Source organism: Mesoplodon bidens (assembly GCF_964165515.1).
Source record: "Mesoplodon bidens genome assembly, chromosome: 3".
Classification (NCBI taxonomy): domain Eukaryota; kingdom Metazoa; phylum Chordata; class Mammalia; order Artiodactyla; family Ziphiidae; genus Mesoplodon; species Mesoplodon bidens.
The window spans coordinates 66,218,318-66,243,649 of record NC_138178.1 but is presented as its reverse complement, the minus strand read 5'-3'; the positions used below and the strand labels follow the sequence as shown (position 1 = coordinate 66,243,649).

The window sequence follows — 25,332 nt, the reverse complement described above, 5'->3', positions numbered from 1 at the left end:
CCCACCCACCAATGCCTGTAAACAACCCCCCAACAACCCCACGCCTTTTTATTTCTGTAAAATCTTGATTACTGAGTTCCAAGGTACAGAGTTTATGGAATAGAATCCCTGTGTTTTGATGTAGAATAGTTAATCTGAAGTATTACTTAAAATGAAGGGAGTTCTCACTGTCACATAATCAATTAAAAGAGGTTTTGGGGCTTCCCTCGTGGCGCAGTGGTTAAGAATCCGCCTGCCAATGCAGGGGACACGGGTTCGAGCCCTGGTCTGGGAAGATCCCACATGCTGTGGAGCAACAAAGCTCGTGCGCCATAACTACTGAGCCTGTGCTCTAGAGCCCGTGAGCCACAACTACTGAAGCCCGTGCGCCTAGAGCCCGTGCTACGCAACAAGAGAAGCCAACGCAATGAGAAGCCCGCGCACTGCAACCAAGAGTAGCCCCCGCTCGCTGCAACTAGGGAAAGCCCACATGCAGCAACGAAGACCCAATGTAGCCAAAAATAAATAAAATAAATAAATTTATATATATAAAAACAAGGTTTTGTAGTCACTCATTTGGGATCACATATTTAAAGATCTGAAATATAGGAAATTAAATGGAGTTGTACTTTACCAAGCTTTGCATCTATGCCTTTCTTTATCTGTTAAATTATAGATAAAAGGTAAGCTACTTATTTGGAAATAGATTATAATAATTGTCATTAAGCTGGTTTCTTGTGTAGGTAGATTTCTTCTTTTTCTGCCTTGCAGTAGATAGCTAAGATTATCTGTTTTAGCCGTCAAAAGTGTGCTTTTTATCTCCCTCTCCTATTAGGATTGAATTTACATAGTTTACATGTTCCTCAGAATCTTACTTGAGGATGGGTAGTAAAGTGCTGGAATTATGCTGGTTATTTTTCTAGTTAAAACTGCAGTTTTGTGTTCCTTAGAAATAACTGGATGAAACAAATGTTTGTTTAGCTCTTTTACCTGCAAATTGATTTTTTAAGAGGCGTTAGTTTCCTAATTCTCATTTATTTGAACACAGAAATCAGAAGTAATTTCTCTTAGACTTCCTGACATATCTTCATGGAGGCAGTATGCTGTTACTCTGCTCCGCTGTTGTAGGAAAGTGAGGGGTTAGCCTTCTTGGCCTCATGGCCACTAGAGACTGACCTCTAACACTCTTGGCCACTTCAGCTACCATCTTTACTTCAGTTCATTGAGAGAAAAAGTTTTATTCTTTTGGAAACCTCAGTTTCCAGGACTGAAAATTTGAAACAGAGAATTGTGCAGCCAGAGAGTTAGCTGAGGTTCTATTCTCTCATCTTGCCTTTGTATATTTTTATCAGGTCTGATGATCGTTGTCAGATTAATTGTAGCAATTATCTATTTGCATTTAATGTTGGTATTGCTCTTTGGGTTTAAATCTGTCTCATTTACTTGTCCTTGCTCCATGCTTTTTTTTTCCACATTCTTTTGGATTTTTTTTTGTTTTTTTTCCTTCAGTTTCCCACCTCTGTTAGCTTGGTGCTCATCATCCTTTACTCTAATTTACTACCTTACAATTATAATACATATCCTTAGCTTGTCAAAGTATAATATAAATTTGTTAATTTGTGTTTTTCCTTTTCCTTGTCAAGGCAAAGACCTTAGAACATGTACACCCGGCCAAAGACGTGCTGTTGTTGTCATACATTTTAGCTCTATATCTATCTAAAACCTTATACATTATTGTTACATAATTCATCAGTATTCATTTGGATCTTTGTACATATTAGGTCTTTTCATGGTCTTTATTCTCCAGGTTTCCATCTAGGATCTTCTTTCTCTTGCCTGAAGAATATCCTTTTTTGTTTCCTTCAGTGTGGGCCTGCTTATAGGAAAATATCTTTATTTGGACTTCACTTTTGGAAAGTATTTTTTTTTAATATAATTTTCAGTGCCCTAAATTTTCTTCTTTTAAGAGGTGAATTTTATTTATTTATTTATTTATTTATGTGTTTATTTTTGGCTGTGTTGGGTCTCCGTTTCTGTGCGAGGGCTTTCTCTAGTTGTGGCAAGCGGGGGCCTCTCTTCATCGCGGTGCGTGGGCCTCTCACTATCGCGGCCTCTCTTGTTGTGGAGCACAGGCTCCAGATGCGCAGGCTCAGTAGTTGTGGCTCACGGGCCTAGTTGCTCCGTGGCATGTGGGATCTTCCCAGACCAGGGCTCAAACCCGTGTCTCCTGCATTAGCAGGCAGATTCTCAACCACTGCGCCACCAGGGAAGCCCTGTTTGCTAGTATTTTGTTGAGGGTTTTTGCATCTGTGTTCATCAGGATATTGGCCTGTAGCTTTCTTTTTTGTGGCATCTTTGTCTTGGTCTGGTATCAGGGTGATAGTGGCCTCATAGAATGAGTTTGGAAGTGTTCCTCCCTCTGCTGTATTTTTTTTTTTTTTTTCGGTACACAGGCCTCTCACTATTGTGGCCTCTCCCATTGCAGAGCACAGGCTCCGGACGTGCAGCCTCAGCAGCCATGGCTCACGGGCCTAGCCGATCTGCGGCATGTGGGATCTTCCCGGACCGCGGCATGAACCTGTGTCCCCTGCATCGGCAGGCGGACTCTCAACCACTGCGCCACCAGGGAAGCCCCCTCTGCTGTATTTTTGAAGAACTTGAGAAGCCTAGGTGTTAGCTCATCTCTAACTGTTTGATAGAATTCACCTGTGAAGCCATCGGGTCCTGGGCATTGTTTGTTGGAAGATTTTTAATCACAGTTTCAATTTCAATGCTCATGATTGGTCTGTTTATATTTTCTATTTCTTCCTGGTTCAGTCTCGGAAAGATTTGCTTTTCTAAGAATTTGTCCATTTCCTCCAGGTTGTTCATTTTATTGGCATATAGTTGCTTGTAGTAATCTCTCATGATCCTTTGTATTTCTGCAGTGTCAGGTGTTACTTCTCCTTTTTCATTTCTAATTCTGTTAATTTGAGTCTTCTCCCTTTTTTTCTTGATGAGTCTGGCTAATGGTTTATCAATTTTGTTTATCTTCTCAAAGAACCAGCTTTTAGTTTTATTGATCTTTGCTATTGTATCCTTTATTTCTTTTTCCTTTTTTTCTGATCTACATGATTTCTTTCTGCTAACTTTGTGTTTTTTTGGTTCTTCTTTCTCTAATTTCTTTTTTTTCTTTTTTTTTTCTTAGTAAAAGGTGAAAGATTTATTCTATATGAAGAGAAACCAGAGTATTCTAATTGCTTTAGTGTAAGGCTGGGTTGTTTATTTGAGATGTTTCTTGAGGTAGGATTGTATTGCTATAAACTTCCCTCTTAGAACTGCTTTTGCTGCATCCCATAGATTTTCGGTCATCGTGCTTTCATTGTCATTTGTCTCTAGGTATTTTTTGGTTTCCTCTTTGATTTCTTCAGTGATCTCTTGGTTATTTAGTAATGTATTGTTTAGCCTCCATGTGTTTGTGTTTTTTATAGTTGTTTTTCCTGTAATTGATATCTCATTTCATAGTGTTGTGGTTGCAAAAGATACTTGATGCGATTTCAGTTTTCTGAAATTTACCAAGGCTTGATTTGCAAACCAAGATATTATCTCTTGTGGAGAATGTTCCATGAGCACTTGAGAAGAAAGTATATTCTGTTGTTTTTGGATGGAATGTCCTATAAATATCAATTAAGTCCAGCTTGCTTAATGTGTCATTTTAAGCTTGTGTTTCCTTACTTATTTTCATTTTGGATGATCTGTTCATTGGTGAATGTGGGGTGTTAAAGTTCCCTACTATTACTGTGTTACTCTCAATTTTCCCCTTTTATGACTGTTAGCATTTGCTTTATGTGTTGAGGTGCTCCTATGTTGGGTGCATAAATATTTATAATTGTTATATCTTCTTCTTGGATTGATCCCTTGATCATTATGTAGTATCCTTCTTTGTCTCTTGTATTAGTCTTTATTTTAAAGTCTATTTTGTCTGTTATGAGAATTGCTAGTCCAGCTTTCTTTTGATTTCTATTTGCTTGGAATATCTTTGTCCATTCCCTCACTTTCAGTCTGTTTGTGTCCCTAGGTCTAAAGTGGGTCTCTTGTAGATAGCATATATATGGGTCTTATTTTTGTATACATTCAGCCAGTCTATGTCTTTTGGTTGGAGCATTTAATCCACTGACATTTAAGATAATTATTGATATGTATGTTCCTATGACCATTTTCTTAATTGTTTTGGGTTTGTTTATGTAGGTCTTTTCCTTCTCTTGTGTTTCCTGCCCAGAGAAGTTCCTTTAGCATTTGTTGTAAAGCTGGTTTGGTGATGCTGAATTCTCTTAGCTTTTGCTTGTCTGTAAAGTTTTTAGTTTCTCCGTTGAATCTGAATGCGATCCTTGCTGGGTAGAGATCCTTGCTGGGTAGAGTACTCTTGTTTGTAGGTTTTTCCCTTTCATCACTTTAAATATGTCCTGCCACTCCTTTCTGGCTTGCAGAGTTTCTGCTGGAAGATCAGCGGTTAACCTTATGGGGATTCCCTTGTATGTTATTTGTTGCTTTGCCCTTGCTGCTTTTAATATTTTTTCTTTGTATTTAATTTTTGTTAGTTTGATTAATATGTGTCTTTGTGTGTTTCTCCTTGGATTTATCCTGTATGGGACTCTGTGCTTCCTGGACTTGATTGACTATTTCCTTTCCCATGTTGGGGAAGTTTTCAACTATAATCTCTTTACATATTTTCTCAGACCGTTTCTTCTTCTCTTCTTCTTCTGGGACCCCTATAATTCGAATGTTGTTGTGTTTAATGTTGTCCCAGAGATCTCTGAGACTGTCCTCAATTCTTTTCATTCTTTTTTCTTTATTCTGCTCTGCAGTAGTTATTTCCACTGTTTTATCTTCCATGTCACTTATCCGTTCTTCTGCCTCAGTTATTCTGCTGTTGATTCCTTCTAGAGAATTTTAAAATTCATTTATTGTGTTGTTCATCATTGTTTGTTTGCTGTTTAGTTCTTCTAGGTCCTTTTATTTTATTTTATTTTATTTTTGAAGGAGAGATAGATAGCCTTTTATTTTTATTTTATTTTTTATTTTTATTTTTTTATTAGTTTCTGCTTTATAACAAAGTGAATCAGTCATACATATACATCTGTTCCCACGTCCCTTCCCTCATGCATCTCCCTCCCTCCCACCCTCCCCATCCCACCCCTCCAGGCCTTCTAGGTCCTTTTAAACGTTTCTTGTATTTTCTCCATTCTATTTCCAAGATTTTGGATCATGTTTACTATTATCATTCTGAATTCTTTTTCAGGTAGACTGCCTATTTCCTCTTCCTTCGTTTGCACTGGTGGTTTTTACCTTGTTCCTCCATCTGCTATATATTGCTCTGTCCTCTCACTTGGTTTAACTTACTGTGTTTGGGGTCTCCTTTTCACAGGCTGCAGCTTCTTAGTTCCCATTGTTTTTGGTGTCTGCCCCCAGTCAGTGAGGTTGGTTCAGTTGGTTGTGTAGGCTTCCTGGTGGAGGGGACTGGTGCCTGTGTTCTGGTGGGTGGGGCTGGATCTTGTCTCTCTGGTGGGCAGTGCCGTATGTGGTGGTGGGTTTTGGGGTGTATGTGAACTTAGTATGATTTTAGGCAGCCTCTCTGCTAATGGGTGAGGTTGTGTTCCTGTCTTACTCATTGTTTGTCATGGGGCATCCAGCACTGGAGCTTTGCTGACCATTGGGTGGAGCTGGGTCTTAACGTTGAGGAGGAGATCTCTTGCCAATTGATATTATGGGGGGTCAGGAGGTCTCTGGTGGTCCAGTGTCCTGAACTCGGCTCTCCCACCTCAGAGGCTCAGGGCTGACAGCTGGCCAGAGACCAAAACCCTGTCAGCCACACGGCTCAGAAGAAAAGGGGGAAAAAAAGAAAGAAAATAAAAATTAAAATTAAAAAAATTATTAACATAAAAAAGTAATTAAAAAAGAAGAGAGCAACCAAACCAATAAACAAATCCACCTATGATAACAAGAGCTAAAAACTAAACTAAGGTAAACATAAATATGAGAAACAAGTCAGTCGCAGACAGCAAACCGCAAGTCTACAGTTGCTTTTAAAGTCCACTGCCTCATTTTTGGGATGATTTGTTGTCTATTCAGGTATTGCACAGATGCAGGGTACATCATGTTGATTGTGGGGATTTAATCCGCTGCTTCTGAGGCTGCATGGAGAAATTTCCCTTTCTCTTTGTTTGCACAACTCCTGCTGTTCAACTTTTGTTTTGGCCCCCCTTGTGCGTGTAGGTCGCTTTCAGGCATCTTTTGGGAAGTCTGAGGTCTTCTGCCAAGGTTCAGTACGTGTTCTGTAGAAGTTGTTCCACTTGTAGAAGTATTTTTGATGTATTTGTGGGGAGGAAGGTGATCTCCATGTCTTAGTCCTCTGCCATGTTGAAGGTCCCCTGTTCTGAACTGTGCCCTGAAGAGCAAGCATATCTTCTACACCTGGTTATCAGAGGCCTTGCCATTCCATTGTAGGCATTGAAAAAATGGCTTTCCCTGGAGACTTTACAGAAGCTAGACAGACCCCTGGTTCGGGTGTACCACAGACACGCGGGCACCCAGGTCACCAAGGCCACAAGCACTGCTCAGGGCACTGACAAGCTGCAGGGCCACATTTAGCGCAGGGAAAGAACCTGGAGAAGCTGCTCTTTGCATGCAAGCAACTCACGTGGAGCCTCAAGTGTAAGAAGACCAGGCCTCACATGGCCGTCTTTAGGTCTTTTATGACTAGTTATTTTTGATGGTAGATATTATATATGAAAAATTAGAGAGGTAATTCGAAGCCTTGGATGCTGTTCCTCTACAGAGAAGAGGTACCTTTGCCCCTGTCAGGTGCTTGGGTAGTAGCTCAATCCAGGATCACTGAATCCAGAAAGGCATTGAGATGATGTAAAGGTTGGCTTCATTCCGTCAGGGCAGTTTGTGGTTTGTCCTTCAGAGTCCCAACCTAAAGTGCTGGAGCCTAGTAAAGGCCTCCCTTGGTGGACCCTGAGATCCAATTTTTATCTTCTTAGTCCTAACTTCTTAACCTCTTATCTTACTCTCCTGTAATTTAAAGAAAACCCAAAGGGAAAAAAAAGGCCCCACTCTCTGGGGTTCCCTTTCTCTTCCTGATCTTAGCTCTGTAATTGTACATTTTTGTCTACCTTTTCTAATTCTTAGCCAGAGGATCGATCCAAATTACCTAGTCTATCATTATTGCGATGGTTCCTTTATATAGTTCTGTTGGACATGGAACACCTTTGTGTATTTCTTTTTTATTTATTTATTTGAATTTTATTTATTTTTTTATACAGCAAGTTCTTATTAGTCATCCATTTTATACACATCAGTGTATACATGTCAATCCCAATCTCCCAATTCATCCCACCACCCCCACCCAACCCCGCCACTTTCCCCCCTTGATGTCCATACGTTTGTTCTCTACATCTCTGTCTCAACTTCTGCCCTGCAAACTGGTTCATCTGTACCATTTTTCTAGGTTCCATAGATATGTGTTAATATGCGATACTTGTTTTTCTCTTTCTGACTGACTTCACTCTGTATGACAGTCTCTAGATTTATCCACGTCCCTACAAATGACCCAGTTTCGTTCCTTTTTATGGCTGATTAATATTCCATTGTATATGTGTACCACATCTTCTTTATCCATTCGTCTGTCGATGGGCATTTAGGTTGCTTCCATGACCTGGCTATTGTGAATAGTGCTGCAGTGAACATTGGGGTGCATGTGTCTTTTTGAATTATGGTTTTCTCAGGGTATATGCCCAGTCGAGGGGTTGCTGGGTCATATGGTAATTCTATTTTAGGTTTTTAAGGAACCTCCATACTGTTCTCCATAGTGGCTGTATCAATTTACATTCCCACCAGCAGTGCAAGAGGGTTCCCTTTTCTCCACACCCTCTCCAGCATTTGTTGGTTGTAGATTTTCTGATGATGCCCATTTGAACTGGTGTGAGGTGATACCTCATTGTAGTTTTGATTTGCATTTCTCTAATAATTAGTTATGTTGAGCAGCTTTTCATGTGCTTCTTGGCCATCTGTATGTCTTCTTTTGAGAAATGTTTATTTATGTCTTCTGCCCATTATGCATTGGGTTGTTTGTTTTTCTAATATGGAGCTGCATGAGCTGTTTATGTATTTCGAAGATTAAACCTTGGTCCGTTGATTCCTTTGCAAATATTTTCTCCCATTTTGAGGGTTGTCTTTTAGTCTTGTTTGTAGTTCCCTTTGCTGTGCAAAGGCTTTGAAGTTTAATTAGGTCCCATTTGTTTATTTTTGTTTTTATTTCCATTACTCTAACAGGTGGATCAAAAAAGACCTTGCTGTGATTTATGTCAAAGAGTGTTCTTCCTGATTTTTCCTCTTAAGAGTTTTATAGTGTCCGGTTTTAACATTTAGGCCTCTAATCCATTCTGAGTTTATTTTTGTGAATGGTGTTAGGGAGTGTTCTAATTTCATTCTTTTACATGTAGCTGTCCAGTTTTCCCAGCACCACTTATTGAAGAGACTGTCTTTTCTCCATTGTATATCCTTGCCTCCTTTGTCATAGATTAGTTGACCATAGGTGTGTGGGTTTATCTCTGGGCTTTCTATCCTGTTCCATTGATCTATATTTCTGTTTTTGTGCCAGTACCATATTGTCTTGATTACTGTAGCTTTGTTGTATAGTCTGAAGTCAGGGAGTCTGATTCCTCCAGCTCCGTTTTTTTTCCTCAAGACTGCTTTGGCTATTCAGGGTGTTGTATGTCTCCGTACAAATTTTAAGATGATTTGTTCTAGTTCTGTAAAAAATGCCATTGGTAATTTGATAGGGATTGCATTGAATCTGTAGATTGCTTTGGGTAATACAGTCATTTTCACAATATTGATTCTTCCAATCCAAGAACATGTTATATCTCTCCATCTGTTGGTATCATCTTTAATTTATTTCATCAGTGTCTTATAGTTTTCTGCATACAGGTCTTTTGTTTCCCTAGGTAGGTTTATTCCTAGGTATTTTATTCTTTTTATTGCAATGGTAAATGGGAGTGTTTCCTTAATTTCTCTTTCAGATTTTTCATCATTAGTGTATAGGAATGCAAGAGATTTCTGTGCATTATTTTGTATTGTGAAACTTTACCAAATTCATTGATTAGCTCTAGTAGTTTTCTGGTGGCATCTCTAGGATTCTCTATGTATAGTATCATGTCATCTGCACACAGTGACAGTTTTACTTCTTCTTATCCAATTTATATTCCTTTTATTTCTTTTGCTTCTCTGGTTGCACGGGCTAGGACTTCCAAAACTGTGTTGAATAATAGTGGTGAGAGTGGACATCCTTGTCTTGTTCCTGATCTTAGAGGAAATGCTTTCAGTTTTCCCGCATTGAAAATGATGTTTGCTGTGGGTTTGTCATTATGGCCTTTATTATGTTGAGGTAGGTTCCCTCTATGGCCACTTTCTGGAGAGTTTTTATCATAAATGTGTGTTGAATTTTGTCAAAAGCTTTTTCTGCATCTATTGAGATGATCATATGGTTTATCTTCTTCAATTTGTTAATGTGGTGTATCATATTAATTGATTTACATATATTGAAGAATCCTTGCATTCCTGGGATAAATCCCACTTGATTGTGGTATGTGATCCTTTTAATGTGTTGTTGAATTCTGTTTGCTAGTATTTTGTTGAGGATTTTTGCATCTATATTCATCAGTGATACTGGTCTGTAATTTTCTTTTTTTGTAGTATCTTTGTCTGGTTTTGGTGTCGGTGATGGTGGCCTCATATAATGAGTTTGGGAGTGTTCCTTCCTCTGCAATTTTTTTGGAAGAGTTTGAGAGAGATGGGTGTTAGCTCTTCTCTAAATGTTTGATAGACTTCACCTGTGAAGCCATCTGGTCCAGGACTTTTGTTTGTTGGAAGATTTTAATCACAGTTTCAATTTCACTACTTGTGATTGGTCTGTTCATATATTCTGTTTCTTCCTGGTTCAGTCTTGGAAGGTTATACCTTTCTAAGAATTTGTTCATTTCTTCCAGGTTGTCCATTTTATTGGCATAGAGTTGCTTGTAGTAGTCTCTTAGGATGCTTTGTATTTCTGCCATGTCTGTTGTAACTTCTCCTTTTTCATTTCTAATTTTATTGATTTGAGTCCTCTCCCTCTTTTTCTTGAGGAGTCTGGCTAAAGGTTTATCAATTTTGTTTATTTTCTCAGAGAACCAGCTTTTAGTTTTATTGATCTTCGCTATTGTTTTTTTGTTTCTGTTTCATTTGTTTCTGCTCTGATCTTTATGATTTCTTTTCTTCTGCTAATGTTGGGTCTTGTTTATTCTTCTTTCTCTAGTTCCTTTAGGTGTAAGTTTACATTGTTTATTTGATATTTTCCTTGTTTCTTGAGGTAGGCTGGTATAGCTATAGACTTCACTCTTAGAACTGCTTTTGCTGCATCCCATAGGTTTTGGATCATTGTGTTTTCATTGTCATTTGTCTCTAGGTATTTTTTGATTTCCTCTTTGATTTCTTCAGTGGTCTCTTGGTTATTTAGTAACGTATTGTTTAGCCTCCATATGTTTGTGTTTTTTATCTTTTTCTCCCTGTAATTTATCTCTAATCTCATAGCATTGTGGTCAGAAAAGGTGCTTGATATGATTTCAATTTTCTTAAATTTACTGAGGCTTGATTTGTGATCTATCCTGGAGAATGTTCCATGCGCACTTGAGAAGAAAGGGTAATCTGCTGTTTTTGGATTGAATGTCCTATAAATATCAGTTCTATCTGGTTTGTTGTGTCATTTCAAGATTGTGTTTCTTTACCTATTTTCATTTTGGATGATCTGTCCATTGGTGTAAGTGAGGTGTTAAAGTCCCCCACTCTTATTGTGTTACTGTTGATTTCCTCTTTTAAAGCTGCTAGCAGTTGCCTTATGTATTGGAGGTGCTCCTATGTTGGGTGCATATATATTTATAATTGTTATATCTTCTTCTTGGATTGATCCCTTGATCATTATGTAGTGTCCTTCCTTGTCTCTTGTAACATTCTTTATTTTAAAGTCTATTTTATCTGATATGAGTATTGCTACTCCAGCTTTCTCGTGATTTCCATTTGTGTGGAATGTCTTTTTCCATCCCCTCACTTTCAGTCTGTATGTGTCCCTAGGTCTGAAGTGGGTCTCTTGTAGACAGCATATAGATGGGTGTTGTTTTTGTATCCATTCAGCAAGACTGTGTCTTTTGGTTGGAGCATTTAATCCATTCACATTTAAGGTAATTATCGATATGTATGTTCCTATGACCATTTTCTTAATTGTTTTGGGTTTGTTTTTGTAGGTCCTTTTCTTCTCTTGTGTTTCCTGTCTAGAGAAGTTCCTTTAGCATTTGTTGTAGAGCTGGTTTGGTGGTGCTGAATTCTCTTAGCTTTTGCTTGTCTGTAAAGCTTTTGATTTCTCCATCAAATCTGAATGAGATCCTTGCCAGGTAGAGTAATCTTGCTTGTAGGTTCTTCCCTTTTATCACTTTAAGTATGTTATGCCACTCCCTTCTGGCTTGTAGAGTTTCTGCTGAGAAGTCAGCTGTTAATCTTATGGGAATTCCCTTCTTCTGTTATTTGTCATTTTTCCCTTGCTGCTTTCAATAATTTTTCTTTGTGTTTAATTTTTGCTAATTTGATTACTTATGTGTCTTGGTGTGTTTCTGCTTGGGTTTATCCTGTATCGGTCTCTCTGCACTTCCTGGACTTGGGTGGCTATTTCCTTTCCCATGTTAGGGAAGTTTTTGACTATAATCTCTTCAGATATTTCCTCTGGTCCTTTCTCTCTCTCTTCTCCTTCTGGGACCCCTATAATGTGAATGTTGTTGTGTTTAAAGTTGTCCCAGGGGTCTCTTAGTCTGTCTTCATTACTTTTCATCCTTTTTTTTTCTTCTGTTGTGCAGCAGTGAATTCCACCACTCTGTCCTCCTGGTCACTTAGCCGTTCTTCTGCCTCAGTTATTCTGCTATTGATTCCTTCTAGTGTATTTTTCATTTCAGTTATTGTGTTGTTCATCTGTGTTTGTTCTTTAATTCTTCTAGATCTTTGTTAAACATTTCTCGCATCTTCTCGATCTTTGCCTCCACTGTTTTTCCGAGGTCCTGGATCATCTTCACTATCATTATTCTGAATTCTTTTTCTGGGAGGTTGCCTATCTCCCCTTCATTTAGTTGTTTTTCTGGGTTTTTATCTTGTTCCTTCGTCTGGTACATAGCCCTCTGCCTTTTCATCTTGTCTATCTTTCTGTGAATGTGGTTTTTGTTCTACAGGCTGTAAGACTGTAGTTCTTCTTGCTTCTGCTGGCTGCCTTCTGGTGGGTGAGGCTATCTCTTTGTGTTTCTTAAGTTTACAATATACTGTCCTATTTCAGCCTGATCTTTTTTTCTTTTTTTAACATCTTTATTGGAGTATAATTGCTTTACCAATGGTGTGTTAGTTTCTGCTTTACAACAAAGTGAATCAGTTATACATATACATATGTTCCCATATCTCTTCCCTCTTGAGTCTCCCGCCCTCTCACCCTCCCTTTCCCACCCCTCTAGGTGGTCACAAACCACCTAGCTGGTCTTCCTGTGCCATGCAGCTGCTTCCCACTAGCTATCCACCCTACGTTTGGTAGTGTATATATGTCCATGCCACTCTCAGTTTGTCACAGCTTACCCTTCCCCCTCCCCATATCCTCTAGTCCATGCTCTAGTAGGTCTGTGTCTTTATTCCCATCCTACCCCTAGGCTCTTCATGACATTTTTTTCCCCCTTAGATTCCATATATATTTGTTAGCATACGGTATTTGTTTTTCTCCTTCTGACTTATTTTATTCTGTATGACAGACTCTGGGTCCATCCACCTCACTACAAATAACTCTATTTCGTTTCTTTTTATGGGTGAGTAATATTCCATTGTATATATGTGCCACATCTTCTTTATCCATTTATCCCATGATGGACACTTAGGTTGCTTCTATGTCCTGGCTATTGTAAATAGAGCTGTAATGAACATTTTGGTACATGACTCTTTTTGAATTATGGTTTTCTCAGGGTATATGCCCAGTAGTGGGATTGCTGGGTTGTATGGTAGTTCTATTTTTAGTTTTTTAAGGAACCTCCATCCTATTCTCCATAGTGGCTGTATAAGTTTATATTCTCACCAACAGTGCAAGAGTGTTCCCTTATCTCCACGCCCTCTCCAGCATTTATTGTTTGTAGATTTTTTGATGATGGCCATTCTGACCGGTGTGAGATGATATCTCATTGTAGTTTTGATTTGTATTTCTCTAATGATTAATGATGTTGAGCATTCTTTCATGTGTTTATGGCAATCTGTATATCTTCTTTGGAGAAATGTCTATTTCGGTCTTCTGCCCATTTTTGGATTGGGTTGTTTGTTTTTTTTGTTATTGAGCTGCATGAGCTGCTTGTAAATTTTGGAGATTAATCCTTTGTCAGTTGCTTCATTTGCAAATATTTTCTCCCATTCTGAGCATTGTCTTTTGGTCTTGTTTATGGTTTCCTTTGCTGTGTGAAAGCTTTGAAGTTTCATTAGGTCCCATTTGTTTATTTTTGTTTTTATTTCCATTTGTCTAGGAGGTGGGTCAAAAAGGATCTTGCTGTGATTTTTGTCATAGAGTGTTCTGCCTATGTTTTCCTGTAAGAGTTGGATATTGTCTGGCCTTACATTTAGGTCTTTAATCCATTTTGAGTTTATTTTTGTGTGTGATGTTAGGGAGTGTTCTAATTTCATACTTTTACATGTACCTGTCCAGTTTTCCCAGCACCACTTATTGAAGAGGCTGTCTTTTCTCCACTGTATATTCTTGCCTCCTGTATCAAAGATAAGGTGACCATATGTGCGTGGGGTTTATCTCTGGGCTTTCTATCCTGTTCCATTGATCTATATTTCTGTTTTTGTTGGGCCTGACCTTAACTTCATTTATGTTAGCTTTTGTTTTCATTTCGTTTCATTTTGGATGACTGTTTTTATGTTTATGACCCGCATTCATCATTAGATAATAAATGTATACTTTTTTTTTTTTTTTTTTTTTTTTTTTTTTTTTTGCGGTAAGCAGTCCTCTCACTGTTGTGGCCTCCCGTTGTGGAGCACAGGCTCTGGACACGCAGGCTCAGCAGCCATGGCTCACGGGCCCAGCCACTCCGCGGCATGTGGGATCTTCCCGGACCGGGGCACAAACCTGTGTCCCCTGCATCGGCAGGTGGACTCTCAACCACTGTGCTGCCAGGGAAGCCCTATACATTCTTTATAAACTATTTTTATTCTTTTTAATGTTTACGGGTTTTTTTTGGCTCTTTTCAGTTTATTGCATGAAGGAGTTACAGTAGTCCAAGTTAAAAGCAGATCCTAAATGGTTACATTATACAAGCTGTGAGGTTTTTAAACTTGTGACAGGGGACAGAAGGAAAATTCTACTCATTGCAAGGAAATCCTCTCTTAAGCTTCAGTGAGCCAGAAGCACTTAAAACCCATGAACCTTCATATGATCGTCGTTACCCAGTCTAGTCTCTGTGAGGAACTGGCATATGTTTTTGATGTTGTTGCGCTGGTCACCCTGTAGCTGAATTACTTCTCCATACTCTGAATGCTCAATTACAGTACCATTGCAGGCAAATTTCTTCTTAAACGCCTTCGCTAGTTTCTTTTTATCGTAATCATCAGTGATCCCTTGGACAGTAGTAAGGGTCTTCCTGCCGTTTTTCTGTTGAATTCTTATATGGATATAATCCTCAGTGCTAGCAGCCAGCAGATCATTACCCTTACTTGTATCAGCAAAGGGGTAGGTAGTGTGGAGCTTCTGGATAGTGGACATACGATATGATCCCTTTTCCTCGTTGGAAACGGCCTGCGGAAGGCGGCGGCTGGAGAACGCAGGTTGAGGGGACGGAGTGTCGGGAAGCGAGGGGGCTCAAGGGGCTGCTGAGTCCTTCCTTGGTGGCGGCTCAGTGACTGGGCTATGGAGTATTTTTAAATCTTCTAAATAATACAGTATTAAGGATATTCTTAAAATTAAACTTGCTTATTTGTTTTTTAGGATAACTTTCCATTTGATCCTCCATTTGTTCGAGTGGTGTTACCTGTTCTCTCAGGAGGGTAAGTTTAAGTGATTGTTTTCTTCGATAGTCTACATCAGAATCATTTGGAAGGCTGGTTAAATGCTAGGACGCCTAGAATGCTGGGCTTTACCTCAAGGTTTCTGATTCAGTAGGACTGGGGTAGGGCCTAAGAATTTGCATGTCTTAGATCATCTCAGGTGAAGCTGATGTTCTAGGCTGGGGACCATAATTTGAGAATTTTTGGCATAAACCATTATGTTTACAGGTAGAGTTTTTAATGACCTCTATTTGTACATACTTCATCTTAAAAAATCGAAAGTTTTTCAAATGTAAGATGTGATTGAGGGTTTAGAGAAAGTTAGGATTAGAGTGATTCCCACATGCCTGTGATCCTAGGAATAATCACAGGATATCTCATGGGCCTATGGAGCTGGTCATTGATTTTCTGAAGGTGGTTGTCTCAGTTTGGTAGGATCAAATGGTAATTGTCATGCATTTTTTAGTTGAAGCTTATATTACCTTTTGGTCATTAGAAGTCACATGAGGATGGGGAAAAGATCAGAATTTGTACCTACATTAGTTGTGAAATGTTCTGTAGATCCTCAGAGTAAGAGCAGTTTAACTAATCTGAGAATTCTGATATGCTCAGCTAATCAATTCCACTTTGTGAGACGTGTTATGGTGATTAAAACCTAAAAATATCCAGTCCTCTGATGGTCTCTATGGTTGATATAGTAATAGTTTCATTTAGATTAAAACAATCTGGGTGGCTATAAATGATTGAGGAAAACATTTGGAAACTTTTTGTAAACTCAGGATAAATATATAAAAATATTTTTATCAGATCATTTTGAAATCTCATGTAAACTTGACATAGATATTTCACATTCTGTTGTGAAAAATCCCAAGAATTTTAAGAATTTATGATCTTAGTAGTTTACCACCTTGCTGTAGAGACAAACACATGAAATTATGAATAATGCCATTTTCAGTTTAAAAATCTGTTATATATTGAACAGTTTCTCTTCATTGATTCCTTTTACCAAATGAGGTTATTTTCCCATTATTCAAGTGAATAACAGGAATAATAAGCTGGTGACTTATCCAGATAAATCTTCTAACTTCGAATAAAGTATTTTTCCATTATATGAAAAGCCAGCAATGTAAAAGATTAAAAGTATTGAGTACTCAACTGATTGTCAAATGTTAAATATGGACTTAAGTTCGCTGAGGTTGAAGGAGAAGGGGATTGCTTCTGGCAATAGTGATCTGGGAAGACTTGGACAAGTAGGTGGGATCTCAGCTAGGCCATGAAGTAATGGGTGGGGTTTGGTCAACTGACGGAGGTTGAAGGAAAATTGTCTATGTAGGCGAAAAGTAAACACAGTCACACATTTGGGAAAGAGCATGATGTATTCAGAGTGTACCAGATCAGTTTGAACTATAACACAAGAGGGGTAGAATTCATATAGAAGAATTATAAGAAATTGTGTTGACAATATCTTATAATTATATAGGAGCATGGATTGGTGAGCAAACTATTTCCCATGGATATTGAATTTATCTTTCTGTAACTGGTTCAGGAACAGGGAAATAACAGTAAAGAGAATGTTTTAGAAAGATAAATATGGTGACAGTAGAAGAGACTACAGGACAAACTTAATCTTCACAAAACCTGGAAGAATGCGAGCCTTGTTAACTAGAGCTGAGGCCACTGTCTTAGCATGAAGTGATGACAACCTAAATCGGTACAGTAGTAATGGGAATGGAAGGATGAATGAAAGGTGAGTGCTGCTTTGAGGCAGAATCAGAATGATTTTGAGGCAAAATCAAAATAACAGTCTAGGGGCTTCCCTGGTGGCGCAGTGGTTGAGAGTCTGCCTGCTAATGCAGGGGACGCGGGTTCGAGCCCTGGTCTGGGAGGATCCCACATGCCGCGGAGCAACCAGGCCCGTGAGCCACGACTACTGAGCCTGCGTGTCTGGAGCCTGTGCTCCGCAACAAGAGGCCGCGATAGTGAGAGGCCCGCGCACCGCGATGAAGAGTGGCCCCCGCTTGCCACAACTAGAGAAAGCCCTCGCACAGAAACGAAGACGCAACACAGCAAAAATAAATAAATAAATAAATAAAAACTCCTACCCCCAACATCTTCTTTAAAAAAAAATAAATAAATAAAAATAACAGTCTACTATTAAGTAAAGAGGAAGAATTACTGGCTGACTGGGGAAGAACTAAAGAAGAACTAAAAAGTGTGAAGCCTGATAGAACAGAGCTTGCAATCTTAGAATAAGGCTAAAGCTTGAACACTGTGACTCTGGATGGATTATTAAGCAATTTTTGTTCCACATATTTTATATCCCACATCTCCTAGCTACTCACTTATTTGTTTCTTGTCATAGTCAAAAAAATTTTTTTAAACCTAACAGCTTTATTGTGATACAATTCACATATGATAAAACTTACCTTTTAAAGTGTATAATTCAGTGGTTTAGTATACTCAGATTTGTGCAACCTTTACCACTAATTTCCATCACCTTCCAAAAGGAACTCTGTACCCATTAGCAATCACTTCTCATTCCTCCCTCCTACGCCCCACCCACCAGCAACCACTAATCTCCTTTCTCTCTCTCTGGATTTGCCTGTTCTGGACATTTCATTTAAATGGAACCAAACAAATTACAGCCTTTCGTGACTGGCTTCTTTCACTTAACAAAATGTGTGGGCTTCCCTGGTGGTGCAGTGGTTGAGAGTCTGCCTGCCAATGCAGGGGACATGAGTTCAAGCCCTGGTCCAGGAAGATCCCACATGCTGTGGAGCAGCTAAGCCCGTGTGCCGTAACTACTGAGCCTGCGTGCCACAACTACTGAAACCTGCGTGCCTAGAGCCCATGCTCTGCAGCAAGAGCAGCCACCTCAGTGAGAAGCCCTGCGCACCGCACGAAGCGTAGCCCCTGCTCGCTGCAACTAGAGAAAGCCTGCGTGCAACAACGAAGGCCCAGCGCAGCCAAAAATAAATAAATAAAATAAATTTATATTAAAAAAAATTTGTCAAGGTCCATCCATGTTGTATCATATATCAGTACTTCATTCCATTTTATTTATGCATGGACATTTGTTTTTTCCACCCTTGGGCTATCATGAATAATGCTGTGAATACTCATGTACATGCTTCTGTGTGCACATGTTCATTTCTCTTTCGCATATACCTATGTGAGGAGGCACTAGGTCCTTTGGTGACTAACTTTTTGATGAAGTACCAGACTATTTTCCAAAGTGGCTGCACCATTTACATTCCCACAAGCAATGTGTATATAACCACACTCTTCACTTCCTGTTCACTTCTCAGCCGCATGTAGTCTGGCATTGGCTGTTAGTGTTCCTCCCAAACTGGTATAGCCGACAGGGACTTTGGTATTGGTAAATTACAGAAGTCCCTTTTCAGGCTCTGTCATATCTGATTATCAGATTTCTCAACAACATTGAAACATTTTTCCCTTGGCTTCTGATTGCCTCTTCTCAGTCTCTTGATGGAAACTCCTTGTTCACTTAACTTATACCTATTGGAGTTCTTCAGAATTTAGTACTGGGTCCTTTTTTCTTTTCCCTTCATTTCTTTGCCTTTTTTAAAAAATTAAAATTTTAATTGAGTTAATTGTGTATTTGTGCACAGTTGTAAGAAATAATAGAGATACCTTGTACCCTTTGCCTATTTTCCCCAGTGGTAACATTTCTGCAAAGCTGTAGTATAATATTATGAGGAGGCAGTGATACAGTATGAGACAGTGATACAGAGATAGTGATATGATAAGTAGAGATTATTCAGATTTTCCTAGTTTTACTTAAAACTCATGTGTGTGTATGTGTGTATTAAGTTCTATATTGAGTAGGTTTGTGTATCCACCACCACAGTCAAGGTACTGAACAGTTCCAACACCATGAGGATCCTTCTTGAGGCCCCTTTAAACCATACCCATTTTCCCGTAATGCCCCCTCTTCCCTTAATTCCTGGCAACCACTAATCTGTCCTGCATTCTTAGTATTTTGTCATTTCAAAAAAACTTTACATAAATGGAATCATACATTTTTGGATTGCAACCTTTAGGGATTAGCTTTTTTTTTTAAACTCATAATTCCTTGGAGAGTCATCTAAGTGTCTGACTACTTTGTTCCTTTTTATTGCTGAGTAGTATTCCATGGTGCACCATGTACCACAGTCTGGTTAACCAGTAACCTGCTTTAGGACTTCTAGACTGATGTCAGTGTTTGGGTATTACAAATAAAGCTGCTATGAATACTTGTGTACAGGTGTTTTTTCTGAATGTATTGTCCTTTCTCTGGGATACAAGTCTAGGAATGCAATTGCTGGGTCATATGGTCATTGCATATAGAGTTTTTAAAGAAACTACCAAACTGTTTTCCAGAGTGGCTTTACCATTTTACATTCCTACCAAGAATGTGTGAGTGATACACTTTCTCCACATCCTTGCCAGCATTTGGTGATGTCACTTGTTTTTATTATAGGCATTCTGTTAGGTGTGTAGTGATGTCTCATTGTGGTTTTAACTTGCTTTCCCTAATATTCCTCATTGTTGAATATCTTTCATGTACTTATTTGATAGCTTTATATACTCTTCCAAGAGATATTTGTTCATGTCCTTTGCCAATTTTCTAATTGGATTGTATTTCATTGAATTTTGAAAGTTTAAAAAATATATTCTACATAATAGTCCTTTGCTGGATATGTGTTTTTTTAATTTCTTCTAGTATATAGCTTCATTTCATCTTGTTAACAGAAACTTTTGTAGAACAAAATATTTTAGTTTTGATGAAGTCAAATTTATAGATGTTTCTCCTTTTATAGATTATGCTTTTGGTGTCAAATCTAAAAACTCTTTGCCTAGTCCTAGATCCCAAAGATTTTCTCCTACCTTTTTTTCTCAAGGTTTTACAGTTTACAGATAAGTCTGTGAATCATTCTGAATTAATTTTTGCATAAGGTATGAGGTGTAGGTCATAGATTTTTGCCTAATGTCCAGTTGCTCTAGCATGATTCGTTGAAAAAGCTCCCATGGCTTTTGAAATATTTCTATGTGCCAGTGACTCCCAGGTTCGTATCTCACATCCCTGTGTCTTTTCTGCTTCCAATATCCTTCTGCCTTCTTAACACCTCTGCTTGAATGTCTCTTATACAGGCATCTCAGACTCTTCAGGACAAAAACTTGAACCTGTCTTCTTTTCAGTTTCCCTTCCCCACTCTTGCTTATCTTAATTAATGAACCTAGGAGTCATTCTTTACATCACCTTTTCCTCATTTTCCTTTGATTCTCCCTTTTAAAGAGTTCTCAGATCCAATTACTTGTCTCCATTTTTGTTGCTACCACCATCAGTTCCCACTTGGATCACTTCAGAGGATTCCTGATGAGACTCCTGCTTCTGTTCCCTCATTCATAAAGCTTCTGTAGAGTGAGCTTTTACAAATTTGTTCTGATTATGTTGCTCCCCTGCTTAAGCTCTTCTCATGTCTTCCCACTGCTCCTGTAGGTTGATGTCCTTACCATATTCTACATGCCCTCTGTGATCTTGCCCTTGCTTTCCTCTTCAGTCATCTTGTTACTACACTTTTCCTCTCTGAGCTAATGCCCCACTAGTTGTCTTTCAGCCCCTAGTACCGAGCAGATTCTTTCCTCATGACTTCCATATACATTTCCTCTGCCTGGAATGTTATTCCCACCCACACTTCAATTCCCGCAGGTCTCAGCCTGTGTGTCACTCTTAGATATGCTGTTCCTGACCACCAAATTTAAAATAAGCCTCCTGGTTTTTCCTTCTCACAGAACTCTGGGTCTCCATCCCCCGCTTTATTTTTTATTTGTTTAACATCTGTAATCTTTACTGGATTGTAAACATCATGAAGGCAGGGTCCTGTCAGTTTTCTTCATTGTATGCTCTGTGTCTGGTTCAGTGCTTTAGCATACATACTATATATGCAGTAGATATATATTTTTTTTCTTGCGGTACGCGGGCCTCTCACTGCTGTGGCCTCTCCCATTGCGGAGCACAGGCTCTGGATGCGCAGGCTCAGCGGCCATGGCTCACGGGCCCAGCCGCCCCGCGGCATGCGGGATCCTCCCGGACCAGGGCACAAACCCATGTCCCCTGCATCGGCAGGCGGACTCCCAACCACTGCACCACCAAGGAAGCCCTGCAGTAGATATTTTTGAATGAATGAACGAGATAGGAAAATATAGTAAGTTAGCAAGATGTAGGCAATTTAGGGTAATATACAATTCCCAGTCCACTGGTATTTTTATGAGCTATATTATTGAGCCATTGAAACTTGACCATCTTTCTTGCTTAGTCCAGGGTGTAGTGTAGTGAGAATCAGAAAGATTATTTGATGATAATACAATACATTGTGAGAGAGCTGTTTGTAGGCAACTGAAGATGCTTTATTGGTTGATTATAGTAAGAAGTATTCTTTGTGTCCCAGTCATCCACAAAGAAAATACTTCTACTTCTAGATGACCATGGGTTGTTTCTGTCTGTATTGAGAGAACATTATCTTAAGAAACTGGTTTTAAACGTCAGCATTTTCTTTATCCCTCTCTTAGGGCTCTAGTCTTAGAATCCATGGCCCCTTTCCTTACCTCAAAAGGGGAGGATTATGATTGTTTTATGTGGGCTGATAAGCCTGCCTTTTCTTTTAATGTCATTATCAAGAATTTGACTATAATATAAAAATTTTATTTCTCATCTCTTTTTTGGATCATGTTGTATGATTTAAGAATCATGTTGTATGATTAATGTTACTTGTCCCTTTAAGTACTGATTAATGGTATCTGTTGTCCCCTCAGAGCAATTAAGTGATCATCATAGACTGTGGGTGGGGAGGTTAGCTGGCAAACATTCTTGCAGGAACCTCCTAGTAAAACAAAAATTCTATAAATTGAATGCCTGAAGAGGCTGAGCTTAGGATAGTGTTTGCTATACAACTTTGGCAACTGAAAATTTTTTTAAGTTGAAAATATTACTCTGCCCATGTATATGGCATTTTATCTTTAGATGACTCTTAGATTATTGTTATTTTTTCTAGTGTTCTTGCATTGTCTCAATATTCAGCAGGAACTCTTTGGAGGCAAAGAGCAATAAGCACTTGGAACACATATTGATAAAATGATACAGTACAGAAGTAGAGTTGATAAAATGATACAGTACAAAAGTAGAATTGGCTACTTCTTTTAGGTGTAAATGCTGCTGACAGTATATATTAAGGAAAAGTTTAGTAAGTTTATATTAAGGTAAAGTTTAATATGCATTAATATATACCTAGCTCACTTTTTGTATAGGTACTAGAACTACTTCTGTCTTGTGTTAGACATCCAACAAACATTTTTGTAGCTATTATACTATTATGTACTTGTAGAAAATGTACTTTCTTTTGATCTACAAGTATGAAAACTTCCCTTCTTCCTTCCTGACAAGACTCTCCACCCCAAAATGAAGAGTGGGGTGTTAAAAGGGAAGGTGGTGGTTAGATAATTGGTAACTCAGTGTCATCTACATATCTCCTTTTGCTAAAATGTTTCTCTTTATCATTTCTGAAGTGTGAGGACCAATGAGTGTAATGAGTGTTAACTCATTAACAGATTACTAGACTTTGAGGAGTTTTGGAGGAGCCAAAATCCAAATGAGAACTTGGATCTTGTAATTCTGCTAAATCAGCAAATGCTTATTTAAAGCTGGCTATATACAAGATGCACTTTGAGTCCAGTGGGAGATTCAAAGAATTGGAGACAGATTTCTGAGTTTCAGAAACATAAGAGAATATACAGAGTTTAAAATCCCATGATTCTCCTCCCTAATTTAATTCTTTGGAGTGTTTTTCTTTCCTTCGTATTAAACTTTTACTTTGAAAGTTCCCAGAAATTGGGACAAGCAAGTAAGAGAGACAGTTGCCTAAATTCTTCAGGATGGGGGTAGTTACTGACTACTTTATGTTAGTGAATAATTTCACTGTATCTGTTTTTACTAATGGTCTACAGTAGAAGTTTTTAGATTGCTTACTTCTGTGTAATTTGGTTTAGTCAACACAAGGATGCATTTGGTTAGCCAGAATGCAAAATTTGCTGGCTAGAATGGTCTTGGAAAGTTTTATGGGGCAGGGGGGAATATGACATTTGGAAGAGTAGGCAGTGGTGGGAATCTCAGGCAAGGAAGGGAAAGGCATGGGCAAAGCCCCAGAGGACAAAAAAAATTTGTGGTAGATTCACTTTTCACCTAGACCTGATCAGTGGTCTTACCTTACGTATTTTCAAGATTACCACAGTTTTTCTTCTGTAATTACCGTTCCTTTGATTTTATTTTTAAGCATGATATTTAATGTTTTTTTTAAAGATGCGAGCTCTTTTTTTAAAAAAAATAAATTTAGTTATTTATTTTTATTTATTTATTTTTGGCTGCATCGGATTTTCGTTGCTGCGCGCGCGCTTTCTCTAGTTGTGGCGAGCGGGGGCTACTCTTTGTTGCGGTGCACAGGCTTCTCACTGCAGTAGCTTCTCTTGTTGCGGAGCACGGGCCTTAGGCACATGGGCTCAGTGGTTGTGGCTCGCAGGCTCCAGAGCACAGGCTCAGTAGTTGTGGCGCACGGGCTTAGTTGCTCCGTGGCATGTGGCATCTTCCCAGACCTAGGGCTCGAACCCGTGTCCCCTGCATTGGCAGGCAGATTCTTAACCACTGCACCACCAGGGAAGTCCTAATGTGTTTTAAAGTTTAACATTAAAGGAGGAATTACTTTGTTTGAGAAGGTGTTAAAAGGCTGAAGAAGCTTGATCTAAATAATGATTTCCTAAGGGAGATCTGGGAAATCCCCAGTAATTGCCGTTCGTTCAGAGAACAGTCCTCAGGACTGGGAAGAGAAATAGGGGAGTCCCAGAGAGGGGCTCCATGGTCAGAACCATTTGATCCTCAAAACAGAATGAAAAAAAATTTTAACTATAAATATAAATGCAAATGTTCATTATTATAGATAGGGTAAAGTCACTCCTGTCAGAGGAAAAACTTTTGGCTGTGTAACATGATGGTGGAGAAATCTTTGGATGAGTAGAACAGTTGAAGGCCATATAAGGAAATTTTTCTCCTCCATTCTCTGGAATATTTAGGACTAAGTTCTTAGTTTCTGATACCTTAAAAGCCTTCTGTTATTAAGAACCATTATTTTAAAAAAAGACATTTAGATGATGACATCAGAATTTTAGAATTACCCATAGTCCTGTAGCTCTAACAAGTATTTTCATTTTTTCATGTTATCTTCTAATCTTTACTTGTATGCATACTTTCTTAGTAATGGTACTTTAAAAATTGATGAAGAAGGAATACCAAGATCTAGAGAATTTTGTATGATTCCTTTTTCTTTTTAAGGTACGTGTTGGGTGGTGGAGCATTATGCATGGAACTACTCACAAAACAGGTGACTGTTTTCTTATGGTACTCGTGTTTTTCAACCATAGAGTGTTTTAACTATGTAAATTAGATTCTAAGTGGACAAAGCTCTTTGTAATAGTACCTACTTTAACATAATTTTTGTTTTTTGCTAAAAGCACCTACTTTTAATGATGAAAGCTTTTTAAACCAGTAAAATGACATTGTACTTGCTGCTTAATCTATGCTAGGATGGGCAATAAGAGTGATGTATATTTAAAGTTGTAATTTGCTCATTTTTAGCACTTCGAATGTTGGTTTGCTTTGCTTCTTTTTTTGTGAGATTTGGAAATGGTCCAACTTTACTTTTACTCCTTGACCACAAACTTCTTAACGTTAATTTGCTGTTATTGAGTCATTATATGCCATTTTCTTAAGCTTTCCTAACTGGGAATCAGGAATACCACTGTGTTTTAAAAAAGTGTTTTCTTCTTTCTGTAGGGCTGGAGCAGTGCCTATTCAATAGAATCGGTCATCATGCAAATCAATGCTACCTTAGTCAAAGGCAAAGCCAGAGTGCAGTTTGGTGCAAATAAGGTACTTTTATTAAGAATATCACATAAACTATAAGATATATTTCCTGTTATCTTATGAGGAGGCTTCTTTCTGTTCTCTTAGTCTTTGTTATTTCTACTATAGTTAAATATGTCTATAATTTAAAATTTATTATTGGTTTATATATACTAATAAGTAAAAAATTATATGTAGTTGTAAGTTTCCAAAAATTGAGATCATGTTGTAATAGTTAATTCCCAGTGAGCATATACGTGCTAGGCTATAATCTAAACTTTTTATTT

At 38.5% G+C, this 25,332-nt stretch overlaps 2 protein-coding genes across 2 annotated transcripts in view; one reads left to right on the top strand and one right to left on the bottom strand.

Moving 5' to 3' along the window:
* UBE2Q2 (ubiquitin conjugating enzyme E2 Q2) overlaps positions 1–25,332 on the top strand; it is a 69,553-nt gene that overhangs the window by 34,774 nt on the left and 9,447 nt on the right. Inside the window, exons 9-11 of the mRNA XM_081230157.1 lie at positions 15,038–15,096; positions 24,476–24,524; positions 24,977–25,072. Of these exons, the coding sequence (XP_081086283.1) occupies positions 15,038–15,096; positions 24,476–24,524; positions 24,977–25,072 (204 nt within the window). The remainder of the gene's footprint in view (positions 1–15,037; positions 15,097–24,475; positions 24,525–24,976; positions 25,073–25,332) is intronic.
* LOC308614515 (eukaryotic translation initiation factor 1-like) lies at positions 13,703–14,995 on the bottom strand. The gene has a single exon (XM_081228953.1). The coding sequence runs from the start codon at positions 14,813–14,815 to the stop codon at positions 14,465–14,467; it is 351 nt and encodes a 116-aa protein (XP_081085079.1). The 5' UTR covers positions 14,816–14,995; the 3' UTR covers positions 13,703–14,464.